General features: G+C 45.6%; 1 protein-coding gene across 1 annotated transcript in view; it reads left to right on the top strand.

The window, feature by feature from the left end:
- LOC142154401 (protein shortage in chiasmata 1 ortholog-like) overlaps positions 1-19361 on the top strand; it is a 56337-nt gene that overhangs the window by 9124 nt on the left and 27852 nt on the right. The window contains exon 4 of the mRNA XM_075210941.1: positions 17505-17589. Within this exon, the coding sequence (XP_075067042.1) occupies positions 17505-17589 (85 nt within the window). The remainder of the gene's footprint in view (positions 1-17504; positions 17590-19361) is intronic.

Genomic DNA, 19361 nt, shown 5'->3' with positions numbered 1-19361 from the left:
CTTCAGTTCCTGCTTGTTCTTGGGGCATTTTCCCTTCAGTTTTGTCTTCATCAAGTGAAATGCATGCTCAATTGGATTCAGGTCAGGTGATTGGCTTGGCCATTGCATAACATTCCACCTGTTAGCCTTAAAAAACTCTTTGGTTGCTTTTGTAGTATGCTTCGGGTCATTGTCCATCTGCACTGTGAAGCGCTGTCCAATGAGTTCTGAAGCATTTGACTGAATATAAGCAGATAATATTGCCCAAAACACTTCAGAATTCATCCTGCTGCTTTTGTTAGCAGTCACATCATCAATAAATGCAAGGAACCAGTTCCATTGGCAGCCATACATGCACACGCCATGACACTACCACCACCATGCTTCACTGATGAGGTGGTATGTTTTGGATCATGAACAGTTCCTGTCACGGGCACTAGGAGTCTTTACCCAGGGATCACCAGATGGTAGGCTTACCAGAGCAATGTAGATGGTAATAGGGTACTCTGGTAGCTGGGTGATCACGGAACATGAAATGATGACCGATGAGATGCTCAGGAAAGTCTATGACTAGCAACACTGGTAATAATGAGGTAATGATACACAAGGAACTGTATGGACAAGGACACGTGAAGGTAGTCAGTGGTCTGCGATAGCAAGTTGTACCACTGCTATAGTGAGGAGGAATGTCCAACAGAGACAAGGAGGTGATGAGAGTCAGCGGTCTGCGGGTAGCAAGTTGTACCGCTGTCTGAGTGAAGGAATGGAATCCAAGTGGAGGTATCCAGGTAGTCAGTGGTCTGCGGTAGCAAGTTGTACCACTGCTATGTGAGAGGATAATGGAACAGGTGATACCGGAAACAGGGATCAGTGGTCTGACATCAGCAAGTTGTACCACTGCATATATATGTGAGGAGGTGCACGGGGGAAGACTGCAACACAGGATATACACAGGCACCTTATACACGATCCACAGTAATATGCACAATATAGGTATATATATATGTAAATGACTGATCAGGTCTGCAATCTAGAAAGTCTCTTGAAGTAGTCCAGCACAAAGATAACACAGTCAATGATGACAATAGACTCAGCGGATAGCAGACTCCAGAGAGAACCAAACACAGTCCAGCAAGATATGCAATACACAGCACAGTCAATGAGAAGTATGCATACCGTGGTTCAGCAGTAGCAGTCAGATGGGATTGCAGCGGTACCTGAGCGGCTGGAGGCCGACTGGATGGGAAGTCCCTGGATAGGAGAAGCAGCGGTCTAGCAGGTGCAGCGCACAGGTGAGTAGACCGACAGGGACACGAATCCACAGGAGTCAGCAACACGTGGAACTGGACTCATAGGAAACCCAGGAGAATGGAGATGATCCAGCAGAGGGTAGTAGAAGAGATACAAATCCAATGCTGACAGGAGGGTAGAGGCCAGTGGAACACGTGAAGGCGTGGAGAGTGGATCAGCAGGAGATGGACGATAGCGCTGACCACAGCGGCAGGACTCAGCGGCACACGGAGGTAACCAGTAGCAACCACAGGAACCAACAGCGATGGGAAACAGGAGTGCAGCGCAGGGCAGGAGCTGTAGATCACGAAGTGTAGCAGATGGTAATGAAAAGCGGCAGTCTCGAGGAAGTCACAGCAAAGATGAGATGAGAGTGTAGTGCACGGAGGCAGCGGATAGCAATGAGTAAACAGTCACATTGATATAAAATAACGTTGAAGTGGTGTAGAAGACTGTAGTGCACGGAGGCAGCGGATAGGAATCAGCAAACAGTCATGATGATACAGTTGATGGTAGAAGTGGTATGGAACCACAGTAGTAGAAGTGGTTAGGAAACCACAGGAATCAGCAGCACTGAATACACAAGTAATACAGGAACACCTTCAGAGACTCATGAGGAATGAGACTCCAAGATCAGGCAACGTGGTAGTGACCACAGGTGCTTAATATAGGGAGGTTGCCTGATCTGCCAATTAAGTTAAAGGGGTATACACTGAAGTATAGAAAAGGGCTGCGCATGCGCAGACCCTCAGGATGGTGGACGGCCACGGTTCCTAAATGTCCGGGAAGAGGCACTCACGGTCCGGTGAGTGACAGTACCCCCCCTTTTAAAGGTGGGCACAGAACGCCTGGAACCGGGCTTGTCCGGATTTTTGGAGTAAAACTTCTTCAAAAGGGCAGGAGCATTAAGATCTTCAGCTTTGATCCAAGAGCGCTCCTCAGGACCAAAGCCCTTCCAATGAACGAGGAAGTGGAGGACTCCTCGCGAAATTTTTGCATCTAGTACCTCGGTAATCTCAAAATCCTCCTCCTGATGGACTTGAACTGGCTGCGGAGCTGAGGGAGGAGTTGAAAAACGGTTGATAATAAGAGGTTTGAGCAAAGATACATGGAAGGCATTAGAAATCCGAAGACTCTTAGGAAGAAGGAGTTTCACACATACTGGATTGATAACTTGAATGATCCTATATGGACCAATAAAACGAGGGGCGAATTTCATGGATGGAACCTTCAAACGAATATTTTTTGTGGATAACCAGACACGATCTCCAATTTTTAGTGGTGGAATAGCCCGCCTCTTCTTATCAGCGAAAGATTTATATTTGACAGATGTCTTCTTTAAACAGGTTCTAACCTGAGACCAGATATTTTTAAAGGTCTGACAAACAGTCTCCACCGCAGGAACTTGGGTGGGCGGGAGGGCAGGAAATTCCGGAAAAGACGGATGGTGACCGTAGACCACAAAGAATGGAGTTTTGGATGATGACTCATGGTACATGTTGTTATGGGCGAACTCAGCCCAAGGGAGTAACTCTACCCAGTTGTCTTGATTGGCTGATGAAAATATCCTTATAAAAGTCTCAAGATCTTGATTGACACGTTCGGTTTGTCCATTGGATTGTGGATGGTAAGAAGATGAGAGTGCTAATCGTATGCCCAAGGTTTTACAAAGGGCTCGCCAGAATCTGGACACGAATTGTACTCCTCTATCAGACACAATCTCAGATGGACATCCATGGATACGGAAGATCTCTTTAATGAAATGTTCAGCCAGGATAGATGAGGAAGGCAAACCAGACAGAGGGATGAAATGAGCCATCTTCGAAAATCTGTCCACTACCACCCAAATAGTGTTATGGTTCTTACTAGGTGGTAAGTCAGTAACGAAATCCATACTAATATGGGTCCATGGTTTGGACGGAATGGGTAGTGGTCGCAGCAACCCTGCTGGGGTTCTGCGGGAGGATTTGAATTGCGAACATAATTCACAGGAAGCAATGAACTCTTTGACGTCTCTCCTCATTGAAGGCCACCAGTAACTTCGAGAGAGGATCTCAAAAGTCTTGTGTTCACCGGCGTGTCCAGAAAAACGAGAGGCATGGAACCACGAAAGGATTTTCCTCCTTAGAGTAGAAGGCACGAAGGTCTTCCCAAATGGTAGCGTTTTGGTGGATGAAGCAGCCAGTGAGATACATTTGGGGTCTAGAATGGTATGGTTGGGAACCTCTTCTATATCAGAGGACGTAGCAAAGGCTCTAGATAAGGCATCAGCTTTTTTGTTCTTGGCAGCTGGTTTGAAGGTAATTATTAATTCAAAACGGGAAAAGAAAAGAGACCATCTTGCTTGACGAGGGTTCAAGCATTGGGCAGACTGGAGATATGACAAGTTCTTATGATCCGTGAAGATCGTCACCGGATGGCGAGCTCCCTCCAACAAGTATCTCCATTCCTCTAATGCGGCTTTGATAGCCAATAATTCCTTGTCTCCGATGGTATAATTCTTCTCTGCGGGTAGAAGACCCCGAGAATAGAAGGCACAAGGGTGGAATTTTTGCTGTTCCGAGCGTTGGGAGAGAATAGCTCCTAAGCCCACATTAGAGGCATCTACTTCTAGGAAAAAAGGGAGTGTCACATCAGGCTGACGAAGGATTGGAGCCGAAGAGAAGGACTCTTTTAATGTTTGAAAGGCTTGAATAGCCTCAGTAGACCATTGCTTAGGATTAGCCCCTTTACGAGTCAGGGCCACAATAGGAGATGCAATGGAAGAAAAATCTTGAATGAAGCGTCTATAGTAATTGGCAAAACCTAAAAAACGCTGGATGGCACGAAGAGTAGTTGGCTGGGGCCAATGTAGTACAGCATTTACTTTGTCAGGATCCATCTTCAGACCAACTCCGGAAACAATATACCCCAAGAATGGAATCTGGGGTAATTCGAATGAACATTTTTCTAATTTACAGAACAATGAATTTTTCCGTAGCCTGGAGAGGACTTCTGCCACATGTTGGTGGTGAGAAGGCAGGTCCTGTGAAAAAATCAATATGTCGTCCAGGTAGACGACGACACATACATATAATAAGTCCCGAAAAATCTCATTAATGAAGCCCTGAAAAACAGCGGGGGCATTACATAGCCCGAAAGGCATTACCAGATATTCGTAATGCCCGTCTCTGGTGTTAAACGCCGTCTTCCATTCGTCACCGGAACGAATTCTGATTAAATTGTAAGCACCACGAAGATCCAACTTAGTAAAAATACGGGCTCCCTTGATGCGGTCAAATAGCTCAGTGATCAACGGAATGGGATACCGGTTCTTGATAGTAATGGCATTGAGTCCACGAAAATCTATACAAGGGCGTAATGATCCATCCTTCTTTTTGACAAAGAAGAACCCAGCTCCAGCGGGCGAGGTGGAAGGTCGAATGAACCCACGCTGGAGGTTCTCCCGTATATATTCAGATGTAGCTTGAGTCTCAGGTAACGAGAGTGGATAGACCCGGCCTCTGGGAGGAGTCTTGCCAGGAAGAAGATCAATCGGACAATCCCAAGAACGATGAGGAGGAAGACGTTCAGACTGAGCTTTATCAAAAACATCGGTAAATGAAGCATATTGAGGAGGGAGTCCCGGTGAAATAGCTGAAATGGAAGCTTGCTGTACCTTGAGAGGAATGACTTGGGAAAGGCAATGATGGTGACATTCAGGGCCCCAAGACGTGACTTGAGGGGTGCGCCAGTCAATCTGAGGAGAGTGACACTGAAGCCATGGAAGGCCTAGGACAATCGGACTTGTCGTAACAGGAAGAATTAAAAACGATATCTCTTCATGATGCAGAGCACCAATCTGAAGGGTTACTGGAGACGTACTCTGGGTGATGAGACCGTTGATGAGACGTGATCCATCGATAGCCGTCACAGTAATGGGAGTTTTTAAGGTAATCATTGGTAGAGACCATTGATTAACTAACGATTTGGAAATAAAATTTCCTGCTGCTCCGGAATCAATCAATGCCTGTGACTCAAAGGTCTTGGTAGCAAAGGAAATAGTCACATCAAAAGCGCAGACTTTAGATTTCATAGATGATGGAGAGGACTCCAGGGACCCTAACTTCACCTCTCCAGAACTAGTTAGGGCCTGGCATTTCCCGATCTCTTAGGGCAGGAGCTGAGGACATGAGTGGAATCAGCACAATAGATACAGAGTCTATTCTTGACTCTTCGTCTCCTCTCCTCAGAAGATAACTTGGAACGTCCAATCTCCATGGGAATCACAGCGGGTGACACTGGACGAAATTGAGGGTTAGAGCGAAAAGGTGCTTTAGCAGAAGTCGTTTTCTCAGCCTCTCTTTCACGAAATCTCATATCAACACGATGGCATAGAGAGATCAAATCTTCAAGTGACGAAGGAAGCTCTTGGGTAGTCAGTGCATCTTTAATTTTATCGGAAAGCCCCTGCCAGAAGGCGGCAACTAGGGCTTCAGTGTTCCACTGAAGTTCAGAGGCTAAGATCCTAAATTGAATGACGTACTGGCCTACAGTATGAGATCCTTGTCGCAGACGGAGGATGCTGGAAGCAGCGGAGGTCACACGACCTGGTTCATCGAACACACTTCGGAATGTAGAAATGAATTTGGCACTATCTTGTAATATTGGATCGTTCCTCTCCCACAGAGGGGAGGCCCAAGCCAGGGCTTGTCCTGAAAACAAAGAGATAAGATAGGCCACTCTGGAACGATGGGTAGAAAAATTTTGAGGTTGAAGCTCAAAATGGACTGAACATTGGTTAAGGAAACCCCTACAAGTTTTGGGGTCTCCATCGTACTTTGACGGAGTAGGCAGGTGAAGCGTGGAAGCTATAGACACCTGGGATGGCAATGGGGAAACGGAGGAAAGCACAGGAGCTTCAGTAGTAGCTGTCACAGTCTGTCCAGATGTTCCTTGGGAGGTTAATGACTGATAACACTGAAGTAACAGCTGTTGGCGGGCATCCTGTTGCTCCACACGGCTAACCAGATGTTGCAGCATCTCTTTGGCGGTAGGTTCCACATCTGGGTCTGTCATGGCCTGATCTTACTGTCACGGGCACTAGGAGTCTTTACCCAGGGATCACCAGATGGTAGGCTTACCAGAGCAATGTAGATGGTAATAGGGTACTCTGGTAGCTGGGTGATCACGGAACATGAAATGATGACCGATGAGATGCTCAGGAAAGTCTATGACTAGCAACACTGGTAATAATGAGGTAATGATACACAAGGAACTGTATGGACAAGGACACGTGAAGGTAGTCAGTGGTCTGCGATAGCAAGTTGTACCACTGCTATAGTGAGGAGGAATGTCCAACAGAGACAAGGAGGTGATGAGAGTCAGCGGTCTGCGGGTAGCAAGTTGTACCGCTGTCTGAGTGAAGGAATGGAATCCAAGTGGAGGTATCCAGGTAGTCAGTGGTCTGCGGTAGCAAGTTGTACCACTGCTATGTGAGAGGATAATGGAACAGGTGATACCGGAAACAGGGATCAGTGGTCTGACATCAGCAAGTTGTACCACTGCATATATATGTGAGGAGGTGCACGGGGGAAGACTGCAACACAGGATATACACAGGCACCTTATACACGATCCACAGTAATATGCACAATATAGGTATATATATATGTAAATGACTGATCAGGTCTGCAATCTAGAAAGTCTCTTGAAGTAGTCCAGCACAAAGATAACACAGTCAATGATGACAATAGACTCAGCGGATAGCAGACTCCAGAGAGAACCAAACACAGTCCAGCAAGATATGCAATACACAGCACAGTCAATGAGAAGTATGCATACCGTGGTTCAGCAGTAGCAGTCAGATGGGATTGCAGCGGTACCTGAGCGGCTGGAGGCCGACTGGATGGGAAGTCCCTGGATAGGAGAAGCAGCGGTCTAGCAGGTGCAGCGCACAGGTGAGTAGACCGACAGGGACACGAATCCACAGGAGTCAGCAACACGTGGAACTGGACTCATAGGAAACCCAGGAGAATGGAGATGATCCAGCAGAGGGTAGTAGAAGAGATACAAATCCAATGCTGACAGGAGGGTAGAGGCCAGTGGAACACGTGAAGGCGTGGAGAGTGGATCAGCAGGAGATGGACGATAGCGCTGACCACAGCGGCAGGACTCAGCGGCACACGGAGGTAACCAGTAGCAACCACAGGAACCAACAGCGATGGGAAACAGGAGTGCAGCGCAGGGCAGGAGCTGTAGATCACGAAGTGTAGCAGATGGTAATGAAAAGCGGCAGTCTCGAGGAAGTCACAGCAAAGATGAGATGAGAGTGTAGTGCACGGAGGCAGCGGATAGCAATGAGTAAACAGTCACATTGATATAAAATAACGTTGAAGTGGTGTAGAAGACTGTAGTGCACGGAGGCAGCGGATAGGAATCAGCAAACAGTCATGATGATACAGTTGATGGTAGAAGTGGTATGGAACCACAGTAGTAGAAGTGGTTAGGAAACCACAGGAATCAGCAGCACTGAATACACAAGTAATACAGGAACACCTTCAGAGACTCATGAGGAATGAGACTCCAAGATCAGGCAACGTGGTAGTGACCACAGGTGCTTAATATAGGGAGGTTGCCTGATCTGCCAATTAAGTTAAAGGGGTATACACTGAAGTATAGAAAAGGGCTGCGCATGCGCAGACCCTCAGGATGGTGGACGGCCACGGTTCCTAAATGTCCGGGAAGAGGCACTCACGGTCCGGTGAGTGACAGTTCCTTTCCTTCTCCATACTCTTTTCTCCACATCACTCTGGTACAAGTTGATCTTTGTCTCATCTGTCCATAGGATGTTGTTCCAGAACTGTAATGGCTTTTTTAGATGTTGTTTGCCAAACTCTAATCTGGTCTTCCTGTTTTTGTGGCTCACAAATGGTTTACATCTTGTGGTGAACCCTCTATATTCACTCTTGTGAAGTCTTCTCTTGATTGTTGACTTTGACACATATACACCTACCTCCTGGAGAGTGTTCTTGATTTGGCCAACTGTTGTGAAGGGGGTTTTATTCACCAGGGAAAAAAAAATTCTGTCATCCACCACAGTTGTTTTCCGTGGTGTTCCGGGTCTTCTGGTTTTGCTGAGCTCTCCGGTGCGTTCTTTCTTTTTAAGAATGTTAAAAAGAAAGAACGCACCACTGGGTGCTCCCTTTGAGGACCGCGACCTGCGCGTCTCACGCAGCAAAGTCCATTCTCCCTTTCGGGGGTCCCTGGCGAAGGCCTGGGACACGTTAGACTCTGCACCTCTTTGGTGGCTAGTGCTGAACCCAGTAAGCTACGCACTCCTAGTTCCGTGACAGTATACTCTGGCCATGACGTCAGATGGAAAAGGTGAGCTTTCTGCGCAGGAGCTCCTTCTTCATCTTGCTCGCCGAGTCAAACAGCAGGAGGCGGATCAGGCTCGTTTACTCCAGTGTGTCCAAGGGGTGGTCTCTCGATTAGAAATTTGACTGAGATCCAAAAAGATGCAGAGGGTTCCTCAATCAGTGCGCCATCCACTTTGAGTGCAACTCTTTAGCCTTCTCCTCTGAACGTACCAAGGTAGCCTTCTTGATATCTCTACTCAGCGGGCAAGCCTTGGCCTGGGCTTCACCATTATGGGAGCGCAATGATCCTTTGCTGGAGAATTCTGCTGCATTTATCGATATGTTCCGGAAGGTTTTCGATGAACCTGGTCGGGTCTCCTCTGCCGCTTCTAGTCTCCTAAATCTTCGACAAGGTTCCATGTCTGTCGGCCAGTATGCGGTACAATTCCGCACTCTTTCTTCTGAGCTTCGATGGAATAATGAGGCCCATATTGCCACCTTCTGGCAGGGTCTTACTGACCGAATCAAGGACGAACTTGTCACCAGGGAACTCCCCTCAGAACTGGATTCTCTTATTTCTTTGTGTATCAGGATCGATCTCCGCTTCAGGCAGAGAACTTCGGAGAGATCCTCTACAAGACGTACCCCTCGACTGGCTCCCCATTTTCAAAATCCCATATCTTCCACGGAAGAGCCTACGCAGCTTGGCCGTTCAAGATTGACGCAGGAAGATCGCGAGAGACGGTTCAAGCAGAAATTATGTTTATACTGTGGGGAGGCCGGTCATGTGTTAAGTCTCTATCCTAAGAGACTGGGAAACGCCTCCTCCTAGACGGTAAGAGGGAGGCCGCCTTAGGAGTCGCCGTTTCCACTCCCTATTCCACCTCCAACCCTGAGTTCCTGATGCCTGTCCAGCTTGTGACCACCAAAGGACCCCAGCGAACTTTTGCCTTCGTGGATTCCGGTGCCCCAGGGAATTTTATCTCGGCCTCTCTTGCCTCACAGCTCCAATTATCCATCCAGGATCTTCCCCAACCGCTTACCCTCACAGCCATGGATGGTAACCGCGTCAGCAACGGTATCATCTCCAGCATCACGAGCGCAGTACAGTTACTGGTAGGAGCCTTACATCAAGAGTGAATCCAATTCCTTGTGTTACCACAATTTGTGAATCCTCTAATTCTGGGCCTTCCTTGGCTTGGAGCCCATTCTCCACAATTCAACTGGTTCCGAGCCGAGGTTATCTCCTGGGGTCCGCATTGTCATAACCAGGGCATCTCCTCATGTCACCCCCGAGTCTGTATTACTCGTACACTTCCTGACGAGACTACTCTTCCATCGGCCTATCAGGCCTTTAAGGATGTCTTCTCCAAGAAGAGATCGGAGGTTCTGCCACCTCATCGCCCTTGGGATTGCCCGATTGAATTAATTCCGGGTAAGCAGATTCCCCGTGGCAGGACTTATCTCTTATCCTTGCCTGAAAGTCAGGCCATGTTACAATATATTTCCGAGAATTTATCCCATGGATTCATCAGAAAGTCCTCGTCTCCAGCTGGTGCAGGATTCTTATTCGTTAAGAAGAAGGATGGGGGCCTTCGCCCCTGTATCGACTACCGACAATTGAATAAAATTACCATCAAGAATCGCTATCCCTTGCCCCTTATTACCAATCTGTTTGACAAAATCAGCGGAGCACAAGTCTTTTCCAAACTAGACTTACGAGGGGCCTATAATCTTGTGCGTATTCGTCAAGGAGACGAATGGAAGACAGCGTTCAATACGCGGGATGGACACTTCGAATACCTTGTGATGCCCTTTGGGCTTTGTAACGCCTCCGCAGTCTTCCAGTCCTTTGTCAACGAGGTCTTCCAGGATCTTTTATATCGTTTTGTCGTTGTCTATTTGGACAATATCCTGATATTCTCACGGGATATTATTTCCCATCGGTCACATGTGAAGGAGGTCTTATCACGTTTACGTACCCATCAACTGTACTGTAAACTAGAAAAATGTATCTTCAAGGTCAAACAGATTCCTTTTCTTGGATACATCGTATCAGGTTCCGGGTTGCGCGTGGATCCACAAAAGGTATCAGCCATTACTAGTTGGCCCCGTCCCCAGGGTACCAAAGCCATCCAAAGATTTATTAGGTTTGCCAACTACTACAGGCAGTTCATCAATAACTTCCTCTGTAATTGCTGCAATAACTGCCTTGACTCGAAAATCGTCCAATCCTAAGAGCTGGCCTCCTGACACCCTAGAGGCTTTCGATCGCCTGAAACAGGCCTTCACGTCTGCCCCTGTTCTCTCCCAGCCGGACCAACTGAAACCCTTTTTTCTAGAAGTCGATGCTTCCGCTGTTGGTATTGGTGCGGTCCTGTTCCAGAAATCCAGACTTAGCACCTCCCCTGTGGGTTCTTTTCTAAAAGGTTCCTGAGTCATGAAAAGAACTACGGCATCGGTGACAAGGAGCTCCTCGCGATCAAATCAGCCATGGAGGAGTGGCGCCACCTCTTAGAAGGCTCCCGTCACCCTGTGACGGTCTTAACAGACCATAAAAATCTGCTCTACATCAGTAAAGCACGGTGTCTCAATCCACTTCAGGCACGATGGGCATCTTTCTTTTCCCGTTTTAACCTAATCTTGACTTACCATCCTGGGTCCAAAAATGTGCGGGCAGACGCTCTTTCACGCTCATTCGACAATACTGACCTATGTTGTCCCTCGTAGCCGCTACCCATCATTACACCCACCAGTATTATCGCTCTTACTAGAACTTCTGCTAAAACACCTCCCAGAGGTTGCTCCTACCTGGAACCGAATTTGCGACCCAAAGGCCTACTGTGGGCACACTCCTCTAAACTATCTGGACATGCTGGAGTCAAGAAGATGTATGAGTTCCTACGTCAACGATTTTGGTGGCCAACCTTACATTCTGATGTTCGAAGATTCGTGGCTTCCTGTGCAACTTGTGCCCGTTGTAAGAATCCTAGATTAGCACCTTCTGGCCTTCTGCAACCACTTCCTATTCCTGATCTTCCATGGCAGAGCATATCTATGGATTTCATCACTGATCTCCCTGCTAGCAACGGGTTTACTACCATTTGGGTTGTGGTTGACAGATTCTCGAAGATGGCTCACTTCGTACCCTTGGTTGCTCTTCGATCTGCATCTCAACAAGCTACCATCTTCATCAAGGAGATCTTTAGGCTTCCCCGGGAAATCATCTCGGATCGTGGAGTCCAATTTGTGTCGCAGTTCTGGAAGGCCTTTTGTAAGATACTTGGTTCCGAACTCAGATATTCTTTTGGCTATCATCCCCAAACCAATGGCCAGACAGAGCGCGTCAACCAGGACCTTGAAGTCTTCCTACGATGTTTTTCTTCAGAGAACCAGTCCAAATGGTCTAGTCTCCTACCCTGGGCAGAATTCGCGCATAATTTTCACCATCACGAATCCTCAGGTTCCTCTCCTTTCTCTGTTGTTTATGGAACCCAGCCCACCCTCCCTAACTTATCCAGCCATATTCCATCCCCGGTTCCTGCTGCAGATACTCTTATTCGGGACTTTTCTCGCATTTGGTCAGTGACCAATATCAAATTCCAGGAGACTTCCCAACGCTACAAGCAAGCTGCCGATCGTCATCGAAGACATATTCCCTTGTTTCAGGTCCATAACCAGGTCTGGTTGTCTACCCGCAACCTCAAACTTCGAGTACCCTCTCAGAAACTGGCTCCACGTTATATTGGTCCCTTTCCTATAACGCATGTTATCAACCCTGTAACCTATAGACTCCGGCTGCCTCCCTCTCTAAGGATCCACAATGTGTTTCATGTTTCCCTTCTCAAACCACTGATCCTTAATAAATTTCATCGCTTGCCCCGTCACCCTGCTCCTATTCGGACTGCTGTGGGCGAAGAATTTGCGGTCAGCCGCATCTTAGACTTCCGTATCCTTCACGGACGACATCAATTCTTGGTTCATTGGAAAGGCTTCGGGCCAGAGGAGAGATCCTGAGTGAATAAAGAAGATCTCCACGCCCCTCGTCTTTTGAAACAATTCCTCAAAAGGAGGCCTATCCGACAAGGAGAGAGAGGAGGTACTGTCAGGCGCCGTCCCTGTGCCGCGTCCTCCACACAGGGACGGACGCCTGTCTCTGCCCATAGACATCTGGTTGCTAGGCAACTAGACGCCACTTCCGGGTCGCGGCAGCCGTGCGTCCCGTTTCTTAGCAACGGGACGTGATCCACAGTCTCCGGCGGTGGTGTTCAGCGTCACCACCGCCGATAGGTAGCCCTGCCCCCTGCCTCTATATATTCCAGGCTCTGGCTCCTAATGAGTGCCAGAGTATTAGGTCTCCTCTGCTCCAGCGTTATTTGTATATTTCCTGTGCCTTCCTGTGAATTGACCCGGCTACGTTCCTGACTACCTCTGTTTCTGAATTCCTCGTGTATTGACCCGGCTATGTTCCTGACTACCTCTGTCTCTGGATTCCACGTGTATTGACCCGGCTACGTTTGACCACTCTCCTGTCTCCCGTGTTCCTGGTACATGACCCGGCTTGTTATTGACCACTCTTCAGATTGCCCTACTGCTTCATAGATACGCACGGCTTGTTCCGGACCGCCTGCCTCCTCTTCCATCTTGCATGCTTCACTGGGTGCTCCCTCTGAGGACCGCGACCTGCGTGTCTCTCGCAGCGAGGTCCATACTCCCTTGCGGGGGTCCCTGGCGAAGATCTGTGACACGTTAGACTCCGTCCCTCTTTGGTGAGTAGTGCTGAACCCGGTAAGCTACGCACTCCTAGTTCCGTGACATACATATCTATGTTTAAAATGTGATTATCCCACGTAAATAAAAAAGATACAGCTTTGTTCCCATTGGAAACACATAGAAAACAGTCCACAGTGTACATATATATGCTTAAAACGTGATCATTTCACATAATCAAAAATGATAGAGCTGTTTTGCTAGAATAAATCAATGCATGCAAATTTATTTGTATTTATTACATTTTATTACGTTATTTTTTGATTAACAGGAATGTATGTTAAAGTGGAATTCATACTTTATAAAAATTATTTTTAATTTACAATTTATTAAAGTGTAATAGAGTTGCTTTTTCTTTCTCTATTGAAAGCTGAAAGCATTGGATGAAAGATAAAAGTTAGTTCCAACTAATGGCAGAAAATGTAACTGTAGGCATTCACCCTGATCATCCTTTTCTGTGATTATCCATTTGATACATTCCCTTTATGTGGCAGGGACAGAGCTTAATGTCCTACAGCTATTTTAGCCCCAGAAAGAAAGTACAGTCCATGGATGTGTCCACACATGCACGATACTGGACCAGTCTGACATGAGTTGTGATTTCTAGCAGAATCGTCTTGAAGAGAGACAACCTCTGCCCTGCTTCTTTTTTTTTTTAAACCCCTCTTACATTCTCACTTCCCAGGAGCTGCCCCTGGACATCCCCCAGCCCTCAGATCACTTGCAGGCACTCTGCAGTGTGTGGCTTTAGCATGTCCGCTAAGTAGTATGCGACTCTGTGGGCACCTGCTACCTGTTATAGACACAACAAGTAAGAGGTATATTACAGTAAATAAACAATTGGCATGTTTACATAATAGTAGTTATGTGGGCCACCCCACCGGGCAAAATTTAAGAATTTACAATATAGAACATAAAATACATACATGATTAACACACTACAACCCAAGCTGTATTGGACACATTTTGGACATGTAATGTTGTCTACTAGGATATTTTCGAGGTCCACTATCTCATTACAACAATCTTTATAGCCATCTAATTGATAGAAAGCTAATAACATAGAAAATAGCTCCATAAAGACAGGCAAACGTAACACCTGGAATGGTGAACTGGTAAGAAGTATCTAAGAAAGGTAGAGCACTTATAGTCTCCCTTCCACTAGACTTAGAAATAACCACAATGCATTATCCTCATTATCCTTAATTTATATACCATACATACATAATAAGTATCGCTGTACATTGAGGAGATCAAGACACAAATAACATACAATGACATGAAATAGAAAGTAAAGATGACCCTCCCGAAATGATCTTACAATCTAAGAGGTGTGGGGGAATGTTGATATATAAGGTAGTGGAATAACTACTGTAGCTGTTGGTGGGGAAAGTATGTGGCTGCTGTAAGTCATAAGCATATTCAGTGACCAATATTAAAGCAGCTATTGGCAACTGCCAATTCTGTGCAGCTAATAGAGGTTTTGTGCGGTTGAAATGAGGGGAGACAATGGAAGGTAGAGAAAGGTAGAGAACCTAGGAGAACATTTCTGTGGGATTATGGTTTTTGCAGGACAAAGAGCCAGGGCAGTTGTTCCCTATGTTTGCAGAGGTTGTGGCAGCAGCTACTGTCACCAAGGTGGATAGATCACCAAAGGAGGAACAGAGATGTCAACAGTAATGACACTTGAACTCACTGGATCCAGCAGCTGTGCTGAGATAGTATTCTAGTATATTGTAAAACAATCCTGTCCTGGGTGTGTTGACATTTCTCAACATCACCTTGTAATTTTCCACTACATTCACAAATTTGTAACTGGTTTAAATTTGTGGGAAGTTGATTATGATGAAGGTGGACTACGAAGTTGATGTACGGTGCAGCCATTTCTAACTGCCATCTACATGTCACTATTCAATAAACCAATTAAATGGGTGCAAACTGAGTACTTTTAGACATTTCCAAGGTGGGACTTTAGTCCCTTTTTGTCACAAATGTTGATCCCTGCTACTGTATGCAAGCAGTTTCAAATGAATGTGTATTACATGTGAAAGTGATAGAAATTATAGGTTAACCAAATCTTTATGCCACTATGTAGGCATCACTGAGGAAGCTTGCTCTTGCCAAGGTCGGTGATCCGGGTAGCCCTGTTCCAATTTTGTGTGAGGGCTCAAATGGGCATTAATCTCAAGAGTTCAAGTTAATATTGGGCTTTGACACAGCATACTGACACAACATATTAGCTCTTAGCACAGCATATTACCCACTGGCATAGGTAAAGAGTAGTTTGAATGCCCACCTCTAATGGACCTGGAGAGATTGAAGGATGGTAAAGTATGCTTTACAGATCCTCCATTCCTATATTGTGAGGGTGGCAGATTTGCAAAGATCTGGAAGGAGTGAAAATGGAAGGTGAACTCACCTCTGTTATATCCTGCTTGCATATTCGCCTCTTTGGTCCTGTAGAGATGGAGATGGAGATTAATGTTCCTGGGTGGGGCCGATATGCTTGAGTTTCTTTTCTAAGACCACTCTGATTTTGGTAAGTAGTTTGTTCTTTCCCAGAGTTGAGGAATGAGAGTATGTGGAGTCCATTGTGTTACACATCGGGATTTTAGTCTCACTTACCATGTCTGTCTGTGTCATCTCATAGCCATCCAGGCCTCTCCTTGTCGACTACGGCATTCCTGAGCACTGTATCACCATTTGTACTTATTTTTTCTCTGGTTTTGCCTCAAAATATTGCCTTATGTTGTCCTAGCAGCTGTCCATGAAGCCTATTTAAGGCTCATTAAGGTGTGGCTCACAAACCAGTCCTTGCTAGATGTAAGCCCCTATACCTGGGAGATGAGTGCATCTGACTTTAATTGCATTTTAATGATGTTGAAAGCATATAGGTCAGTGTAGGACCTGCATAAAATGAGGTGCCTATGACGCTGGGATGCAGGCTTAAATGTTTTGATCAGAATATGAACCAATACTTCATGTTTTTATTTTGCTAGATACTCACAGATATGTAGTGTTAAGCATAAGTGCTGACAATAACTGTCTTTTTGTTTGTATACATATATGGGCATTTATATTGTCACGCAGTAGCTGCCATTTATAATATGGAATGTACCGAGTGCATGCTTATTGCAGGGCAGCTGGTACCATATATAATATGTGATATTCTGAGTGCCTTTTTTTTTTTTATCTCTGGTTCTATCATTATTTGTAAACAAATGATTTTTGTCTGTTTTGCTGTGTGGGCGTGGTCATATTGGATTCTGTCATGTGATCTTCCCAGTCCAACCAGACTCCAAGCAGCTGCATTCAGATGACCTCTGCAGTCAAGAGGCACTGGGAGCATCCTATTTAAACCAGCTCCTGAGATCAGCTCATTGTCAGGACAACTCACTTTCTTCTTCTGAGGATAGTTCCCTGCCTCCAGGGAATAGCTTATTTGTACACTGAAATTTAAAGTTGATATTTGTGTGCTACATGAAAAAACAGCCAGTATTTAACTTATGTGCAAAACAGAAAACTAGTTTGCACCCCTTGCATTGTAACATGGTTTTGTCCAGGAGACTGAAATGAGATACCTCTTCATTTAAGATCCTTAATGAATCAGGCCCAAGGTAATTACTAAACCACTCTAGACAATAGTCCAAAAAACAGGGCTCAATACAACTCCACATTCATGCAGATAGAAGTTCCCTTTGAGTTCTTCAGGTATTCATTGATTTATGCAATAAGCCACTAGTTAAAGTAAGATAGCATATTAGCTTGCAGTAACCATTAACTAACCTCAAAGCCCTGTTCTAAAGGTACACAGTGGTAGAAAAGCAGGTTGCATAAGGTTATTTAATGTTCATCAAGCCTAATGGAGCCTGGTAAAAGAGATGTTCTTCTTTAAATATTAATTGTCCTAAATTGTGGATATAAGAGTTTCCCAGGAGCCTGCTAAATACAGGAAATGTTGGGGAACCCCACTAAAGGGAGAAGGTTGTTGCAATTCATATCCAAAGTGGAAAAACGCTTTAACCTCGTGATGTTTATCTATAGTTCATAAGAAAGATTATTTCAAAGCATGAATTCAATTTCTATCTTACCAAGCTGTATTTTGTGTCCTTTTGCTCATATTCAGCTATTCCAACCTGCAAAGTGCATGATGAGGACTCAATAACAGATGTGTGGAAAAAATATGCCTCCATTGCTGAATTTCTGGAAAAGTATGTGAACATACATATATGCCACCTTTGCATTATGATAAGATTAAATAACAAAGAATTAGGGTACTGGCGACCAACTGTCACCTTCTGTGTCTTTTCTCTAACACTGACTGATTTATCATTGTTAGACGTGGAACACAGAGATATTTCATTGTATATGTGAATCTGCAGGGAGACAACACTTCGTCTTTTTTCTACACAGATGGTTTCTTACACAGAGTAGGACACAGAAATCACTTCCATTTCAGAGCACCATAGACACTCAAAGCATTGGAGCTTTCGGTTGATGATGATGTATTTATTTTTTATACTAAGTTTAAACAGATCTTATAAACCATATGTAGAAAGTAGATGAATATACATATCATAAAGAAAATAAATTTTGCTGCTTCTTGCGTTTTTCAGGTTCTTGTCCACCTCTGCAGGATACATATATATATATATATATATATATATATATATATATAAAATTATTATTATTATTATCTTTTGTTTATCAGGCTCCAAAAAGGGTCCGCAGTCCGCATTGCCGTATATAGAGCATAGGTAAAACAGAACTCGGCATACAGGGCAGTGCAAACAACAGAAACAAGGTGCAATTAAAATAAATTCAGTTGCGAATAGGTGCGCAGGGCAAAGGGGGATAGGTAAATTACAGGACAAAGCGAAAATACAAAGGGGATGGAGGAAAGGTGGGGAGTGAACTAAGGCAGGCTGAGTCTGTGCCCAGCAATTTGGGCACAACTAACAGGATCAGGGCATTGATGGAGATGCAAAGGTAAGGGAGAAGAGGAGATCCAAGGGTCAGGATGCAAAAATGAGGCTGGGGATTTGAAGGCTAGGTGAACAGGAATAGGAGGATGAGAGGATAGAGGGCCCTGCTCCAGGGAATTTACAATCTAAAGAGGAAGGGCAGACCGACAAGAATCACAAAGTGGAGAGTCAGGGTTAGGGGACTAGAACTCAGAAGGGAGAGATGAACAAGAACGGGTAGTAGGAGGAATGCAAGTGAGATATAGCATGGTTATTGAAGAAATATTGTGAAGAGGACTAGGGGAGAGGTTAGACAGAGGAAGGGTATGCTTTTCTGAACAGATGGGTTTTAAGAGAGTGTTTGAAGTTTTGCAGGCTCGGAGAGAGCCTGATAGAACGAGGGAGATCATTCCAAAGTAGGGGGCAGCATGAGGAAAATCTTGAACGGAGGAATGCAGCGTGGTAACCAGATGTGAGGTCAGGCTGCTTTTGTGGACTGAATGTAAAGGGCAAGAAGGAGTATGAATGGAGATGAGGTTGGAGACGTAAGGAGCAGTGAGGCTAGAGAGGACTGTGTAGGTGAGGGTGAGGATCTTGAAAAGGATTCTGTAACGGGGGAGCCAGTGCAGTGCTAGACAGAGAGGGGGCGGCAGATGCAGAACGGCGAGAGAGGAAGATTAGTCAGACTGCAGCATTGAGTATGAATTGAAGAGGAGTGAGATGAGTGTGGGGGAGGCCAATAAGGAGGATTTGCAGTAATCAAGGAGAGAGATAAATGAGAGTTTTAGTGACATCAATGGAGAGGAAGGTCTGATCCGGGCTATATTGCGGAGGTGGAATAGGCAGGATTGGGTAAGGGATTGGATGTGGGGAGTAAAGAAGAGGGAGGAGTCAAGAATGACACTCAGGCATTGGACTTGGGGAAGAGAGGCGATGATGGTTTTACCAATAGTGATGGAGAGGATGAGAGGGGATTATGCTCTAGTGTGAGTGAATATTTGGCCATCTTGAGTATATAA

This window comes from Mixophyes fleayi, chromosome 1, assembly GCF_038048845.1.
Source record: "Mixophyes fleayi isolate aMixFle1 chromosome 1, aMixFle1.hap1, whole genome shotgun sequence".
NCBI lineage: Eukaryota > Metazoa > Chordata > Amphibia > Anura > Limnodynastidae > Mixophyes > Mixophyes fleayi.
Note: the sequence above shows the minus strand (reverse complement) of the source record. Positions and strands in the feature narration are given on the sequence as shown.